Source organism: Electrophorus electricus, chromosome 23 (assembly GCF_041902795.1).
Source record: "Electrophorus electricus isolate QZ-2024a chromosome 23, ASM4190279v1, whole genome shotgun sequence".
Lineage (NCBI taxonomy): Eukaryota > Metazoa > Chordata > Actinopteri > Gymnotiformes > Gymnotidae > Electrophorus > Electrophorus electricus.
Window position 1 is genome coordinate 7,462,501 of NC_137519.1, and position 18,429 is coordinate 7,480,929.

The window sequence follows — 18,429 nt, forward strand, 5'->3', positions numbered from 1 at the left end:
CACATTCTCGCACACACAAACGTGCGCACAGCCCTACGCACGCACGCATTCTCGCACACTTGCACGGATACATTCTCACACACGTAAGCACACATTCTCTCTCTCTCTCTCTCTCTCTCTCACACACACACACACACACACACACACACACACACACACACAGACACACACACACACACACACACACAGCCCAGAGGCTTTGTTCTCTGCACAGCTGCAGCCCAACACCAAGGGCGCCTTCTCTCCTCTCTGGGAATAACCTCCTCCCGTCACTACTAACACTTCGACGCCACATTTAACAGCTTTTAATATCAATTACAAAGCCAAGTGAACAACTCTAATTGAATCTGTGCGTGGCTCCCGCCCTTGTAAAAAATCACTGTCTCTTCTAATTAGAGCATCCTGTTATTGGTCAGGCTATGAATGGTCTTCTTCAGGTCAGGAGTGGAAACCATTTTTAACTGAAGTATTGATCCTGACTTCCTGTCCTGAAAAAGAAAAATCTGTTTTAATTCTGCTGTCAGCGGTGCCCTTGATGGTTCATGCAAAATTATGGTGGAGCGTAAAACTGCGTAAGGTGTGGGATGAGTCAGGGTGAGCTGGGGCAGGGTGAGACAGGAAGTGGGGAGCGTTTGGAGGTCGCAGTTGTCTGCCTGTAGCTCATGGATATATTTCCAGATGCTGGAGGGGAAGGTGGCAGTGCTTGTTCTCCAAACCGGCCATGAGGACCGACCACTCCGTCAGGTCTCACATCTCAGAGAGCCACCTCTACATCAGGTCTCACCCCTCAGAGAGCCACCTCTACGTCAGGTCTCACCCCTCAGAGAGCCACCTCTACGTCAGGTCTCACCCCTCAGAGAGCCACCTCTACGCCAGGTCTCACCCCTCAGAGAGCCACCTCTACGCCAGGTCTCACCCCTCAGAGAACCACCTCTACGTCAGGTCTCACCCCTCAGAGAGCCACCTCTACATCAGGTCTCACCCCTCAGAGAGCCACCTCTCCATATGGCGTCTCACCCATCAGAGAGGGTCTTCTCCATCAGGAGTCTCACCCCTCAGAGAGGGGCTTCTCCATCGGGTGTCTCATCCCCCAGAGAGGGGCTTCTCCATCAGGCATTACATAGGCAGCGCTACCTCCTGGAGCCTTATAGCCACTGAAAACTCTGTTCGGTCAAACTGGGTAAATAATGCAGCGGAAAAGTAAATGACAGTCAAGCTGCAGTAGCATGAAGTAGGCGACAGCCTCACCACACAGCCGGACAGCGATGCGGAGAGTCATAAGGGCAGTGTCCACCATACAATGACACAAGGACATTAGCAAACTCATTGAATCTGAGGTCCAAGTAGCACAGAGCTCTGGGTTTCTCAGCACAAATGAAGCCTTGTACTACATTCTGACCCAGTAAATGAAAACTCACCTTTTATCCTTTTGTTTTATTTGTATTATTATTGATTGATTTATTTTATACTTTTATTTTAGTTTTAAGTAGCATTTGCTACAGAGGAGCATGTGTATATGCACTGCATTATGCCTAAGTACTATATCATTGTGTAAAGATTCTCGAGCTGAGTGTCTTACTCGAGGAGGGTCCTTCAGTCTCTTACAGTGCAGTTCAACAATGCTTTATTGGCATCTATGTTATAAGTTACTTTACCACCAAACAAAACGAACACAACAGAGAAAGGGGAAATAGGTAGGAAAAGAACAAAAGGAAGTCAGTTATCTACAAAACGATTAACAATCATTAATCAGCAACACTGACCAATTGAAGGGGGGAGATTACTTGTTGTCTCTTGGCCTGTGACAAGTTACTACAAATCTATCTATCTCTCTCTCTCTCTCTCTCTCTCTCTCTCTCTCTCTCTCTCTCTCCATCGCTCTCTTTAGAAGTGTATGACATCACATTAATGTCAAAACTAGAGGGCGCAAAAACGTAATGTGAGAAATATAAACCTGTCTGCTTTAACATTTCTGTATAAATATCCCACTTACAGCGCAAATGTGAAACTCGAGAGCACAGAAATAAGAACTGTGTGCGCATTTATCATAATATAGTGCTCAAACTGTCTTTTGCCATTCTCAAATATTTGTTCCTTTTTGAGTTGATAGTGTGACGAGTTGTGTGACCTGTACATTACCTTTGGCTGATCTGTGTTCAGGTTTTGACGTGAGGGCGGTTTGGGCAGTTTGGGGGTGGGCACATTTGAACGGTATGGGTTAGTTAAATAATTTGGCCTGTAGCCACTTCTATAGTCTTTAATCCTACAATGCAATGCTCTTTTGGGGGTTAATTTATGATAAATAAGTTCACATGAGAACAGAGTTGCCTCCAGTGTCAGGTAATATACATTACTTCATGATACAGGTAATGCTAATGCTACAAAATGTAAGTTTAGCTAGTTTAATAAATATCTAATATCTATTAATAAGTCATCACTGTATTGATGAGTTCTATGTTCAAAGTCAAAGTCCAAAACGGGGATCAGACGGAAGAGTATGGGAAATGACGAATGATATTGAGGTAGTCATTAAGGTGGAAAAGAACATTGCTTATTGTGGATGTATTGTTTTGTTAGTACACTGCATCATTTTAAACCATTATGGTTCACATAATGCATTTCATTAATTTGCCACTATTTACCTTTAATTGTGCAGTGAGCTGTCCACAGACGTTTTCACAGCCTTCTTTATAAGACATTTCCACTATACTATAAGCCCGCATCGTGAACTGGGGTATAATAACTGATACCATGGAGACAACTCAGTCTGTCCCGATGTGAATCTACTTATTGTTAATTGATTCCCAGCGGGCAACAGGAATTAGCGAATGTGTGCTCATTAAAAAAAAAAAAAAAAAAAAAAAAAAGATTAAACTTGACTATTAAATTGTCATTATAAGCTAAATAAAGCCAAGGTTTGCTATTAACCAAACTCACCTGTCTATGTTCCTCTCGCTCTGCCATCTTCATCTTCTGGAGAAAATTTTTCATTGTGTGAACCAGGAGTCATCAGCCAATAGCATTTACTGACAGAAATGGCCATGAGAGTGTCCCCAATCTGTCCAAACCACCCCATGTCAAAGCTCGAGCACATAGCAGCTGAAGGTGAAGTATTTGTCACACAAGGACAACTATCAATTTGAGAAGGAAATAGCCATTCGAGAATGAAAAAAGACAGTTTGAGCACTATATTATGATAAATGTGCACACAATTCTTCTTTCTGTGCTCAAGATTTTCACTTGTGTGCTTGTGAGCGGGATATTTACACACACCAATGTTAAAACAGGCAGGTTTATATTTCTCACCTTGTGTTTTTGCACTGTTTAGTTTTGACACTGATGTGGCATCACAGCAGTGAAGCTGATTTCTCAAATGTGGGCAGCAAGAACGTAAGACAAACAACTCCTGACCTGTCAATCCTAACCCTAACCCTAGCCCGACAAATACATGCCATGTATCATTCCCAGTCTGTGTGTGTGTGTGTGTGTGTGTGTGTGTGTGTGTGTGTGTGTGTGTGTGTGTGTGTGTGTGTGTGTATGTGTGTGTGTCTTCACTCATGCTTGTGAGTGTGTGTGTGTGTGTGTGTCTTTGGATTTAAGTACTCATCCATGTTTGCGTGTGTCTGTGTGTTTGAGTTAAGTGTGCTTACTTGTATTTGTTTGTGCCTTTGAGTTAAGCGAGATCACCCATGTTCACGTGTACATGTAGGCTGGAGTTAAACATGTTCATGTGGAAGATAACAGTGTGAAGTGGAGCCTCATTAGTGATGTCACTGAGTGATCATGCCTGGCACAGTTGAGAACAGCTTCGTGGCTTAATCCAGTCCATCTGCATTTCATTTGCTCAGTAGACCTATCAAAAGAAAAGCTTTGCAAATATGCAGATTTGCTGCATTTATTAAAACCTAAATGCAGCGATTAAGAATTCATTGTCTTGCCTTTGGTTGGGACTTATTTTCATAATGTGGAGCAGATGCCTTATACCCGGTCTTTTTCAAAGTGCTTTCATCTGAAAGTCGAGTCACAAACTGCTATGTCACATATGAGTCCATACTACAGGTTCCTATTATAACCGATAATGAATTTCTCAGGGAAAAATTCCCAGTGAATTTTGAGACTCTATTTTTACATCTTCGACCTGGAGCGAGATGTGGAATATCCTTGACCAGGGGACAAACATGGAATATCTGCAAACAAGTTTATATGGACATTCCTGGAGCTTATAAAACTGCCCCATAACCACATCTTGGCTTCTCATGCCGTTTTTCATTGGTACTGACCCCATCTTACATACCCCTGACCTGTAGAAGAAACCAGCTGTTAAAAGTCTGGAGTGAAGATGGCACCCCACTACTGCAGAACCGCTTTGAGAATACGGACGGACGTGATCAGACAGGGGCAAGAATATACCTCATCTGGCCCTCACTGACTTCCACACCAAAACAGTATCCCCCACCAAAACCATCAAGGTGTATCCAAATAAAAATCCATGGCTGGATAATGTATGGTTTCTGCTCAAGGCAAAGGATACTGCCTTCAGGATAGGTGCCATAGAGGCATACAGAAATGCCTGCAAGGATATGAATAGGGGGCATTAAGTGAACATAGAAGAAACACATAGGAGTGCACTTAGAAAGCCGTAACTCTCACAACATGTGGAAAGGCGTTAAAGCTATGACCGACTACAACAGCAACACTCCACAGATCAGGCATGACACTGTACTTCCTGACATCCTGAACCAGATCGGCCATGACACTGTGTACTTCCTGACATTCTGAACAAGATTTTAATGTGTTATGATCACAAAAGCATCAAAACATCATGAACACCCGAGCCCTAGAGCTCACAAAGACCGCTGAACATATATTCCAGAGAAACAGGACATTTCAGACAGGTCCTTTATCAGCTGTGCAAGCAAAATGCTTGTGTGTGTGTATGTATGCGTATATACACATGCACACAAACGCGCACACGCGCACACGCGCACACACACACACACACGCACGCACGCGCACACACACACACACACGCACGCACACGCACACACACACATACACATACACACACACAGAAGCACTTTGCTTGCACAACTGATAAAGGACCTCTAATATATATATATATATATATATATATATATATATATATATATATATATATACAGAGAGAGTGAGTGAGAGAGAGAGAGAGAGAGATATGAAAAATGCTGATGATAAATCTGTAATATTCCTTAAAATGCAGAGCATGGTGGATAAGTGTGTAAATGGCAGGTATGCTCAGAGATTCTCAGTCTTCATTGGTTAAAGCATGTTTTCCCTGTATTATTACAATATTCAGAAACTATTACAAGCATTTAAAAAAAAAACTATATCACTGTAATGCACAATGATGGCTGTAACCTGTTATAGAAAAGAAGCTAATGGTGTTTCTCTACATTAGCTAATGGTGTTTCTCCATAAAAGAGATGCTCATTAACATTCTAAAACTTGTACAACTGAATTACTAATAACCAGTTATATGGTGCAGGCTTCACTAGCACAGAAGCAACTTGCTCGTTATCATCACGCGGAGGCAGGGAGAGCCTCACGCCAGCCGATCCTCTGTCACTAGCACTGCCATTTTGCACCATCATTGCTAATGATTGGTAAATAATGATAAAATAAGTGATTGTGACAGGTGTATGTAATCAACAGTTACAAAGCTAGGGCTCCCCGTCATCGGGTGATTGCTGGTTTGATCCCCAGGGACGCACCCATCCCTGGCTGGGAGAACATAATTGTGTATTGGCTTGGCTTGGTGGTGTCATCTATTGGGAGGAGATTTAGTTAGCTAGTGGGAGGAATTGGAAACTACTAACACTGGGAGAAAACTGGAATTTAATGTTATTAATAGGTCATATTGTTTCAACATTATGTAATTAACATGTCATACTTGCTTAAATGGTATGTATTAATGTCATAAATGCTAACTGCAGTTCTTGGGTAGGGAACCGTTAAAGTGTGTGTGTGTGTGTGTGTGTGTGTGTGTGTGTGTGTGTGTGTGTGTGTGTGTGTGTGTGTGTGTGTGTGTGTGTGCGCGCGCATGTGTGCCTTGGTCTGTGTGCATTTCTAAGGAGAGCTACTGAAACAACCACACATGATCATGCTTAGTAGCTTATAATTTACCATGACTCATTTCTTTTATAGATGAAGCCTCTGAAAGACGTCTAAGGCCACTGCGATTTAGAAAAGTGAAAGATTATGTAAAACCCACGCCTGGTTGATAGCCTTCAAACCAACAGCTCACTTTATCAAACTAGGAGAAAAACTGTGGCTGTGTTTGGTAAGACTTCAGCACACACAGTGTTAGGTAAGATTTAATCACATGGGTTATGTTTTATAAGATGTGGCTCGTTTTGTTAGGACTAATGCACACAGATATTGTTTGGTATAAATTACACATATAGGTAGTCTTTGGTAAGACTAAACACATGGGTAACGTTTGATAAGAATGACACAAATAGGTAGTGTTTGATAAGACTAAGCACATGGGTAGTGTTTGATAAGAATTACACACCTAGGTAGTGTTTAGTAATAATTATACACATGGGTAGTGTTTGGTAAGACTTCAAAGAAAACTGCTCACTGTGATGTGGTCTCTTATCTCCAGCTAACTGAAAGTGCACAAACTCTTACACCAAAACATTTCAGAGGTAAAAAAAAAAAAAAGGGAAATTTAAAATCTGGGTCTGGTTTTGCTTGAATAAGCATAATGAAAATGTGGTAAATGATAAGTCCCTGGGGTATAAAAGAGATTTATGGGACGTTTCCAAACCTGCTGATTTACATGTGACTATGCCTCGGCCAATGATGTGGTCCAACCAGTCGAGCAGCTCAGACACCCAGATGTGTGTAAGTGTATGCTTGTTCTTCATCTGCCCCTCTTCTCTCTCTTCCTCCCCTCACCTCATTCTCTCTCTCTCCTTCCTCTCTCGCTCTCTCTCTCTCTCTCACTTGCTCAATTCCTTTCTCTTCATCTCTCTTTTTTAGGCAGCCTTTCCATCTTTCTCCCATATCTGTTTTTCCTCCCGCCACTTTCTCTTCCTCCTGGATGTCTCCGTCCCTCCCTTTCGCCCGTCTCTCTGTCTTGCTCATTACCTTCCTCACTGTATTATTTGCTATCCCTCTCCCACTGTCTTGGGCTCACGCTCAGACGTCACCCTCTCTGTCATTCCCTCTGGCTCTTTGTTTCTCTGCACACCGTCTCCCTATTCTAACCGCACTCTGGCTCTCAACAAAAGCTCCACGGACAATATGCAGAGAAAAAAACTGTGACAACAAGTTCTCCACGGCACCAAAAATAAACTCTGCACAATCACAAGCAAACAGCATGTTGGCTCAGAAGGCTTCCAGCATCACCTAGCAGAACCTAGAAGGAGGTGCACCGGACAGAACATGACTACAAGCCTAACATCATCCACATGATCAATGAGCTTACTGCTTCCATGACCTTTCAGTCTATCTATAAAAGAAACTGGGTGGTACAAAGGTCACCGTAAGACCTTTGAGAGACTGTACCAGCATAGGTCACTGTAAGACCTCCGAGAGGTTTGGATACACCTGCCTGCATGTACAGTTGTAGTCTTAAAGGCATCTTAAAAAGGCAGAGTCTTAACGGCGCCTTAATCTAATGGTTTATTGCTTAAATTTATTACTAGAACAAATGTATATAATTAAAGTTGAGAGCCTATATATGAACTGATTTCCAAAACAAAAACTATTCTTAAAATTGAAAAAAAACAATACAATTAAAATATTAAACATAATTTGAAATAGCCTTTCATTCAGATGTTTATTCCCATAAAGTGCTCAGCATATGTAGGGATTTCTTCAAAGCATCAAAGATGGTTAAAAGAGCATTATGTTTGTACAAACTGTTATCATGTTAAAGGGTGGCAACATTGAACCTAAACTCCAAGACAGTCAAAAACACAGTATAATCACATGTATCTTATTTTATTGTTTGATACCTTTACAGTTTTTCTAAAATAATAAATGGCAAAATTTAAACAAAAAGAAGGTATGTCAAAAATGTTTGGCTGGCACTGGAGATCACTGGAAGATCTCGGAGAAGCTGAACCACCACAGGTGACTGTTAGACATCTGAGGATGTACCATCATAGTGAAGCAAATAAATGCTCTTACTGGGCCATTTAATAACCAGTAAAGACCAGTAAACACTACACTTCATGACAGGGGTTAAATGGCAGAGACATTTCCGTTCTATCAATTTCTGTCTAGTTAGGCACAGCTGGGAAAAGGGAAAATGTATTCAGTCCCCCAGGGATCACATAAAGCTTTGCTACTGGTTCCTGTTCACACCATTACATTTTCCCCAGGATCAGCGGCAGCCACACTTCTGGTGCCACTGCCAAAAAGTTCCAAAGGATCTACCCTAAATGTGATCCACCCTGTTCTACCCTGAATGTGATTCACCCTGTTCTACCCTGAATGTGTTCCCCCTGCTCCACCCTGAATGTGATCCACCCTGTTCTACCCTGAATGTGTTCCCCCTGCTCCACCCTGAATGTGATCCACCCTGTTCTACCCTGAATGTGTTCCCCCTGCTCCACCCTGAATGTGATCCACCCTGTTCTACCCTGAATGTGTTCCCCCTGCTCCACCCTGAATATGATCCACCCTGTTCTACCCTGAATGTGTTCCCCCTGCTCCACCCTGAATGTGATCCACCCTGTTCTACCCTGAATGTGTTCCCCCTGCTCCACCCTGAATGTGATCCACCCTGTTCTACCCTGAATGTGTTCCCCCTGCTCCACCCTGAATGTGATCCACCCTGTTCTACCCTGAATGTGTTCCCCCTGCTCCACCCTGAATGTGATCCACCCTGTTCTACCCTGAATGTGTTCCCCCTGCTCCACCCTGAATGTGCACTCCCCCCTCCGCCCCCGCTCCATGCTAAATGTGTTCCTCCCTGCTCCACACTGAATGTGTTCCCCTCTCATTCAGGCTGTCCCATGTCCCCTTGTGACACCTCCAATACTGCACAGTGTCACACCCCACTGACCCAGATTAGTGCTGATAATGACAGAGGAGTGCATGCCAGCCCATGCCAGAAGAGAGGCCATCTGGACCTCTGCATGAGATGGGACACATCTCTATACCTGTGTGTGTGTGTGTGTGTGTGTGTGTATGTGTGTGTGATGCATAAATACACACACACACACACACACACACACACACACACACACACACACACACACACACACATTCTTTTACAGGCACTCACATGTGCTATCTCTCTTCAAACCAAATGACAAACTGTTTATCCATGCAATAAATGCATAGCTAAACCTTTCTAAAGCATCATGTGTGACTATACATATAAACACACACAAACTCACACATCCACCCAAAGCTAGATATCTGCTGGAAATCAGCTCCAACAGGACAGCTCTTCACGGGAGCAGCAGATCACAGAGACCCAACTCACTTTTAATAAGGCCATGTGGCAGATCTTCAGCCAGCACCAATAATCAATGAAGGGGAAATGCTCAGGAATGTGTCTGCAGCCCACACGGCTGCAGGTGCCACAGGCTAAGACATTATTGTCAGAAACGATATTATCCATTGATTTACCTGCAGTTAAGAGACCTCTAAACAGGCTGAAGTATGACTTTAGGCAAACGCAAGCGGCACTTAAGAAGGACCCCAAGCCGTTAAGACTTAATGCTACAATATATGCCATCACTTTATCAATGGTCAAATGCCCTATTAAACACATACGAACACACACACACACGCACACCCACATCCATACACACACATGTGCACGCACATGCATATGCACACATGCATATTAATACAGTTCCTATAGCAAAGCACTTGATTATTTAGTATATATTCTTTTTATGTTACTCTCTTTATCACATTTATACACTCCTTTCTTGTAGATATATACAATACATTAAGCGTGGCATCATTCCAAGGACACCCAGCTAAGCCCAGACTAATAGTCCCCTTTCCAAAGGTACTTTCCCTATTAACACAGACAGGGATCCGTTTACGAATCTTTCTTTTCTCCATCTTTATTTCTACACCCCAAAAAGCTGCCGGACGTCCAAGAGCGGCGTCTTAGGTTACGGCTCTCTGATCCCATGCAGGTGTTCTGCGTGCGGGCCCTGTGTCACAGTTTAAAGTCATGCAGACGGCAGCCGTGGGCCTACCTGAGCCTCTCTTGGACACCACCTTCAGGCTCCTGATCACTGTGGCATAGAGCAGCATCTGCAGTGGAAAGGGAGATCTCATGTTTCCTGTCTGAATTTCCTAAAAGAGACGAGACAAAGAACAAAAAGAGGTAAACACGCATTGCCAGTGTCTGAATCTCAAAATAGAGTCAGAGTTATGTGTGGTTTTGGGTGTGTGTGTGTGTGTGTGTGTGTGTGTGTGTGTGTGTGTGTGTGTATGTGTGTGTGTGTGTGTGAATGAGTGTGTAGGTGGGTGTGTGAGTGAGTGTGTGTGTGTGTGTGTGTGCGTGTTTGAGTTATTGCAATAGTCCAAAGCAAATGTCACAGCAAACATAAAATGTTATCGTTTTAAGATGAAATAAAAACCTGGGAATCAAATTGCTTTAAATAAAATCTCTAAAGACTCTTCAATTATATATTCAATTTATACTAAATACAGCTTACAAGATTAACCTACTAATGTATTTTTGTACATTGTAAATCAGCATTAAAATGAAATATGTTAACTTTGATTAGCCAGACAGTGATTCCACATTACAAAATGAAAAAAAAAAACTGTCAAGTGGTTCCACCACATCAAGGAAACTGTGACTTTTTAGAATTCTCCATTCCAGAATCAGCATGTTAACTCACGTTTTCCTATCTTCCCATCACCCACTGCTCCTCTGTTGTGCTTTTAAGTCTATTGTCATATGTTCTGAGAAGTACTATAAGAACACTAGGAAATCGCATTCTTTTCTGAATGTCACATACTGGTTAAAAAATAATGGACCATGATGCCGTTTTTAATTAATCCTTTATTCATTCACAATATTATTTTTCTCTGTGCTTTTGTTACCTGTAACACATGCAGTGAATGAACTTTTAAATTACACACTGTAGTAATAATATGATATAGCAGGTATTCAATGCTATGTGGCATTCAGTGTCAGAAAACTAAATGTAGTTTATGTAAATAGTATATCTACATAACACCCAATTAGGCTCTGAGTTCTTGGGCTCTCTAACGGTTGAGAGGGAGGAGGGAAATGACTATAGATTACAACATTATTCCCAGAGTGTCACAGTGACAGCTGTTTAGGTACATGACTACATCTCTATTTCAGATAAATTATCACATGACAACAAACCCCAAACACTGTCAAGCCCTAGAAGGTATAAATTAGTGTTTAATGAATCACCAACACAAAAATTAAATACCCTGATAATCAGCAAAAAAACAAAACAGATCTATCAGTGAGAGAGAGAGAGAGAGAGAGAGAGAGAGAGAGAGAGAGGGAGAGGGACGGAAGAAAGAGTCTGTCACCTTAGCTAACAAATCCACTACTTTAATTGGCCATTTCAGGATTACTCAAGCTGCCAAAGATGACAAAGAAAACAGACATAAACAAGAATGTCTGAGGCCAGGTATGTGTTGGGCCTGGCTCCAGGTGGGTGGAGGCCCCGTTGCCTGGTGGGTAAAGACCCTGGGAGAGGCTCTGAATCCTGATGGGTGGAGGCTCTGGGGCCTGGTAGGTGGAGGCTCCGGGGCCATGTGGGTGGAGGCTCTAGGGCCATGTGGGGGGAGGCTCTGGGGCCTGGTAGGTAGAGGCTCCGGGGCCATGTGGGTGGAGGCTCTGGGGCCTGGTTGGTGGAAGGTAAAGGGCCTAGGAAGTAGAGAGAGATCCCTTCTATATCTGGTAATATACAGGGACAGAGGTGGTGCCATTTCAGCACTGACTGGTGTCGAAGAATGAAGCCCACAAGGTGAAGCCCACAAATTCCACACCTTCACCCAACCCTTCAGCACCTCACAGCCTAATTAGATTAGAAGACCCTCAGGCAGGGGGCAAACATCACCATCGGACAGAGCGGTAAGGCTGCTTCAGTGACCGCTGCTCTCTCTGTGAGGTGATTACAGGAAGACGGGTTGATGCGCAGACTCTCTCAACACCCAGCCACACGATTTTCAAAGCATTCTGACATTTCTAGGAAATAAGGTTTGACCAGAGTCCCACAGCACATGACTGCAGATAAGCAAGTTACTGCTGATTCCACCACTAAGACCACTATTGCTGTCATCTCTTACACAGAGGAGGCAGATAGACTGCGAACAGACATCAGAAGCTGGTGATCGGCAACGTGGAATGCATAAACAAGGATTAAGGGCTTTGTGAAATGATCAAATTCAGAATGTGACAAAATGACATTTCCAGATCTGCTAGCTAGCGCTCACGCTGGAGTTGCATTTGAATATGCAAGACCGTTCCGTTGTTTCCAAGGAAACCGATCTTGGTAACTGTAGAGACTTAGATTGAGTTTCAGTGCTTAAGGTCTTAAGAGAGTAAAAGTAGAAGCCTGAGCCCAGAGGAGGACTGACCTTCTACAAATTTTATTTTATTTTATTTTTTAAAATATTATCTTTAGTATGTAAAACATGTAAACATTTTAAAAAGTGCTTTACAGAAAAATATGCTTATCTTGTCTCAATTTTGGCCATTTTTGGATACTAGAGTTCATTTGACAAATCTCTCTGTCTTCAATGGGGCTCCGCAGATATTTAAAGGTGAGGTAGATGAATATAATGTGGGATGTTGTGAGAACTCTGTTCATACACCATGTTAATGGCCAATCAAAGGTGGCTCAGAGACTTAGAGATCATACTGGCCAATCAAATTTGGCTCATACACTTAGAGAGAACTGATCAATTAGCACAGAGCAACAACCTGAAAAGGAGCATTAACTGGTTTCATAAGCAAAGAACCTGATTAGATTTGTGTGTGTGTGCGTGTATGTGTTGGGGGGGAGACAATATATTATGACACCCTGTTTTTTATAATAACTTTATATTCATAAAACAGGCTGAAATTAAATAAATTCCATACACCTTAGCTCTGTTGGGTTTGGTACCTGTATAACTGAAAGCCCATATTCAAGTTACACTTTGTGAGAGCTACAGATAAAACATCTACAGATCTTCATTCTTCACCGAGGAGCTTCTGCACTCCCTGCCTGGCTTCAGCACAAGGATATTCCCATAATGCTTTGCATGTCTGTGCTGTTCTGCCCTCTCCCCCACTGCTACTGTCTCTTAGCATCACTCCTCCTCCCCCTTCATAATTTTTACATCTTCCCTCTGAATTCATCTAGATTCAATTATACAGCTGCAGCATCTGCCAGAGCGAGACAGAGGAAGAGAAAGACAGAAAAAAATGTAAGATATAGAATATGCTGTGTAGTTTCATATATCCTGTTTCCCCTCCTTTGCTGTCTATCGTCCTCTTCTTCTTTCCCATACACACAAGCCTCCTTCTCTCTCTTCCTCCCTTCTCACCTTTCCTCACTTCACCTCTCTTTCTCCTACCACCCTCTCTCCCAACCTTCCTCCCTTCTTCCCTCCCTTAATCCCTCTCTCCCAACCTCCCTTCTTCCCTCCCTTAATCCCTCTCTCCCAACCTCCCTTCTTCCCTCCCTTAATCCCTCTCTCCCAACCTTCCTCCCTTCTTCCCTCCCTTAATCCCTCTCTCCCAACCTCCCTTCTTCCCTCCCTTAATCCCTCTCTCCCAACCTTCCTCCCTTCTTCCCTCCCTTAATCCCTCTCTCCCAACCTCCCTTCTTCCCTCCCTTAATCCCTCTCTCCCAACCTTCCTCCCTTCTTCCCTCCCTTAATCCCTCTCTCCCAACCTCCCTTCTTCCCTCCCTTAATCCCTCTCTCCCAACCTTCCTCCCTTCTTCCCTCCCTTAATCCCTCTCTCCCAACCTCCCTTCTTCCCTCCCGTAATCCCTCTCTCCCAACCTTCCTCCCTTCTTCCCTCCCTTAATCCCTCTCTCCCAACCTTCCTCCCTTCTTCCCTCCCGTAATCCCTCTCTCCCAACCTTCCTCCCTTCTTCCCTCCCTTAATCCCTCTCTCCCAACCTCCCTTCTTCCCTCCCTTAATCCCTCTCTCCCAACCTTCCTCCCTTCTTCCCTCCCTTAATCCCTCTCTCCCAACCTTCCTCCCTTCTTCCCTCCCGTAATCCCTCTCTCCCAACCTCCCTTCCCTGGTCCTTTTCCTCTCCTCTCTTGTAAGCATGGTGATAAATTGATATTTCCATCACCTTTGTGAGTTATTAACATTTCTATTTGCGAGAAACTGCAGTGAAGGTATACTTCTCAAACGTCAGGAAACACAAACACAAACACACACACACACACACACACACACACACACACACACACACACACACACACACACACACACAGGAAAGAGAACCCTGGCTCATGCACACACAGGCCTGAGTACTCTAGACCAATGTACACACATAAGAATCCTGGACTACTGCACACACACACACACATACACAAGCATGAAAACGCTGGTAGACCCCCCCCCCCACACACACACAGGCATGACAACCCTGGTCCACCACAACCACACACACACACACACACACACACACACACACACACACAAGCAGGCATGTGGACCCCAGCCCATTGCTCCTGTGAGCCACTGCAGAGAAATATCTCTGCACTTGCTGAATTATTCTATTTAAGATTATCAGCAGCTGCATCGCTGGCATGCTGTACAAGAGCTCCAGAGCCAGAAAGAGAGAGAGAGAGAGAGAGAGAGAGAGAGAGAGAGAGAGAGAGAGAAAGAAAGAGAGACTGTATGGGTCTGAAGTATAATTTAGATCTGAGTTTAGAAAAAAAACTGGCATAAAACCCTAATTGAAAAAATACAATTTGAGTTTACAAAAAACATTTTATGAGTGCACAGAAATGCCTCCAAAATCCATGATGAGCAGAAGTGGGTCTTTATGACCTACACATCTACATACAAAGAAGAGCAATAAAATTCTGGCAATCACTCAATCAGACCAAACCACATTCAATAAAATACAAAGCCCTTCTGGCCAGTCAGCTCTGCTCAGAGTCTCACCCCTCTGCCTCACTGAGTGTGACCATCTACAATATTGTGCCTCCTCTAGAAACATAATAAAAGACGCTGGCAAAACTCTGCCCAACATGTGATGGTATACGGAAAGAATCAGCAAAGCACAGTAAAATGCTACCAATCCTTAAGTCATACCACTAATCTGGCACATTATGTAAACAGTAAAAGTGTACATGAAATGAACAACTCAAAATATAGAATAATTGACAACAACCTGGAAGTGGAAGGATGCAGGCGTCAAAAAGGCGGGATGCCAGAGAGGAGAGAGTGTGTAGGCAATGTGCTTTAAAGTAAATGGAAGATGAAATACTTTTTTTTATATCTATTGCCCAAAATATAATCTTTTTTGTTAAATATTAATGTTTGTTTTTCCCTTTTTTTACATATCACTTTACATAACCCATTTAAAACAAAAAAAGAATGAGAGAGAGGGACAGAGAGAGAGAGAGAATCAAACACGGAAAGAGATAAACTGATATTAAACACAGAACCATGCTGATAAAGTACAGGCTCAGTGAACATAGCCTGGCCATACAGTCCAGGCAACACTAAAAAGTCATGGCTGCCCAGGACTCTATCAGAAGTGCAACAGTGACACTGTAGACACAGAACTACACTTTCTAACTAAATGTCAAATGTACTTTACAAAGTTTGAGATGATACAACCCAACTTTAGATTTGTGTCTAATACTGACAGTTAGGAGAAAAGAACAAAAGCAGCACATTAGCTGCATGAAACATATCTGCAGTGAGTAGCCTACCCAAACACACACACACACACACACACACACACACACACACAGACCCAAACACACACACACACAGACCCAAACACACACAAACCCAAACACACACACCCAAACACACACACACACACACACACACACACACAAACACACACACACACACACACACACACACACAAACCCAAACACACAGACCCAAACACACACACACACACACACACGTACACACACACACACACACATCCAAACACACACACACACACCCAAATACACATACACACACACCCAAACACACACACACGTATACACGCGCACACGCACACACACACACACACACACACACACACACACACACACACACACACACGTACACACACACACACACATACTTAATTTACTGGACTTAATTTACTTAATATTGCAAAGGTTCATTCATGTTGTTTACTGTAATACTGCTTTGGCAAAACTGTAAAGGAATATAGTCATGCCATAATGCTTATTGAATAGAATTGAACTGACAGTGTTGAGAGAGAGACACAGAGACAGAGAGAGACAGAGAGAAATTGACAGGACAAAGAGACAGACAGACAGAGAGAGAGAGAGAGAGAGAGAGAGAGAGAGAGAGAGAGAGAGAGAGAGAGAGAGAGAGAGAGAAAGATTTAATGTGAACACACCTTCTTTACTTTGAATTACTAAAGCAATATAACAGCATATTCAAAAAAGCATTACATATTCCCCATCTATTTATTCTAATGGAAGAGTCAGACAGTTTTGAGCTGGAAAAACCAGAATGCAAAGCAGGAAGAATTAGAATTAGAATTAGAATTAGAATTAGAATTAGAATTAGAATTAGAATTAGAATTAGAATTAGCGGTAAAGCCAAGACATCTGCAAAGCCTTAGCAAAACCACACAGGCAGCACTGAGAGTGACAACTATAGACTACTGAAGATCAGCCACTCTTACTAGAACTCACTGAGCAGAACATAGGTATCTTCATTTAATGTGATGGCATATTCATGTCATTTGATGGGATCCTCAATGTGATGCTCAAATCAGTAGAAAAATCCCAGATATTTAAACTTTTATATTGGAAGTTAATTTGGATTATAGCACCATCTGCCCTTTGTTCACCATACACACCCTAAATGTTAAATGCATTGTCCAAAAAAAAAGCTAAATGCGTCACTGATTGATAAAAGTTTCTTATTCAATTTGGCACAAAGGATATATTCTACACTTTAAGAGGTCCAGAGGGTAAATGTATAAAACTGAAATCAGGAAACCATTATGGCATAAAAATATAAACTAATTTCATCACTCTGGAGAGAAAATCCATACATTTGTTGAAGAGATTCCACTAGGAGCTTGGATAGATTATTTTAATTAGCAATACACTCAGTTGTTTCCTTATGGCAGTGAAGTAAGAACTATTCTTGTGAGCACGGTAACAAAGTTTGAAAAGAAAACAAGTCTCTTTAAACCATAGTTCTGTAGACTCACTAACACACAAACTCCTCACTAACCCACTAACGCCTCACTGACACACACAAGCTCCTCACGAATGCACGAAGTCCTCAGTAACATACAAAAAACCCTCACAAAGACACATGAACCTCTCACAAACACACATGAACTTTTGAGAGACTATTAGACTAATACAAATCTGAGCACTACTTCAGCAAAGTACATAATCACTGAGCACGGTCTAGCTTTAGGTACCTGCTGACTGAAAAAAAAATCTGGATTTCTATGGAAAAGACAAAATATCAGCAGTGCAATACAATGGCACAAAATCACAAATGTACATGACAAAATGAAATTTTAAAAATGTTAATACTAATTCAAGTAAAATATCAGATCATAGAATACTGTGGACAGATTGAAAAATTGGATAGGACTTTCCATAACAGTCCTTAAATGGTTCAGTTCTTTTTTGAAGTCCAGAGTTACTTTGTCACTATTGGCAGTAATGGATCCGACAGGGTGCTATGACATGTGGAATCCCCCAGGCATCAGATCTCAGACATCTTCTGTTCATTCACTATATGCTGCCTTTGGGCAAAATTGAACAGAACAACAACATTGATTACCATAGTTATGCAGATGACACACAGTTAAGCAGATGATAACTGAATGAGCCAAAATTTCTAACAATTAAGTAAAGACAAAACAGATTATCATGTTTGGCACCAAGGAGAAGAGAATTCACATTAGTGAACACCTCCTGTCTTGGACTATAAAAACCAAAGACCAAGTTCGAAATCTTAGCATACAGTTAAGGCATCACCAAAGCAACCTTCTGTAATCTCAAAAATACAGCCAGAATTTAGGGTCTGATGTCCCAACAAGATCAAGAGAAGCTCATCCATGCTTTTATCTCCAATATTGTGGACTACTGTAATGACCTTTTAACTAGACTGCCCCAAAAGACCATTAAACAGCTACAGCTCATTCAGAATGCGGCTGCTGGAGTTTTAACTAGAACTTAAAGGACAGAGCATATTACCCCAGTCCTAAAATCTTT

General features: G+C 42.4%; 1 protein-coding gene across 4 annotated transcripts in view; it reads right to left on the minus strand.

Annotated features, from left to right (window-relative positions):
• Positions 1–18,429, minus strand: part of il1rapl1b (interleukin 1 receptor accessory protein-like 1b) — a 294,511-nt gene that overhangs the window by 253,187 nt on the left and 22,895 nt on the right. For all 4 annotated transcript variants that reach the window (XM_027011408.3, XM_027011407.3, XM_035520914.2 and 1 more), the window contains exon 2: positions 10,221–10,320. In XM_027011408.3, the coding sequence (XP_026867209.2) occupies positions 10,221–10,302 (82 nt within the window). In that variant the 5' untranslated portion in view covers positions 10,303–10,320. The remainder of the gene's footprint in view (positions 1–10,220; positions 10,321–18,429) is intronic.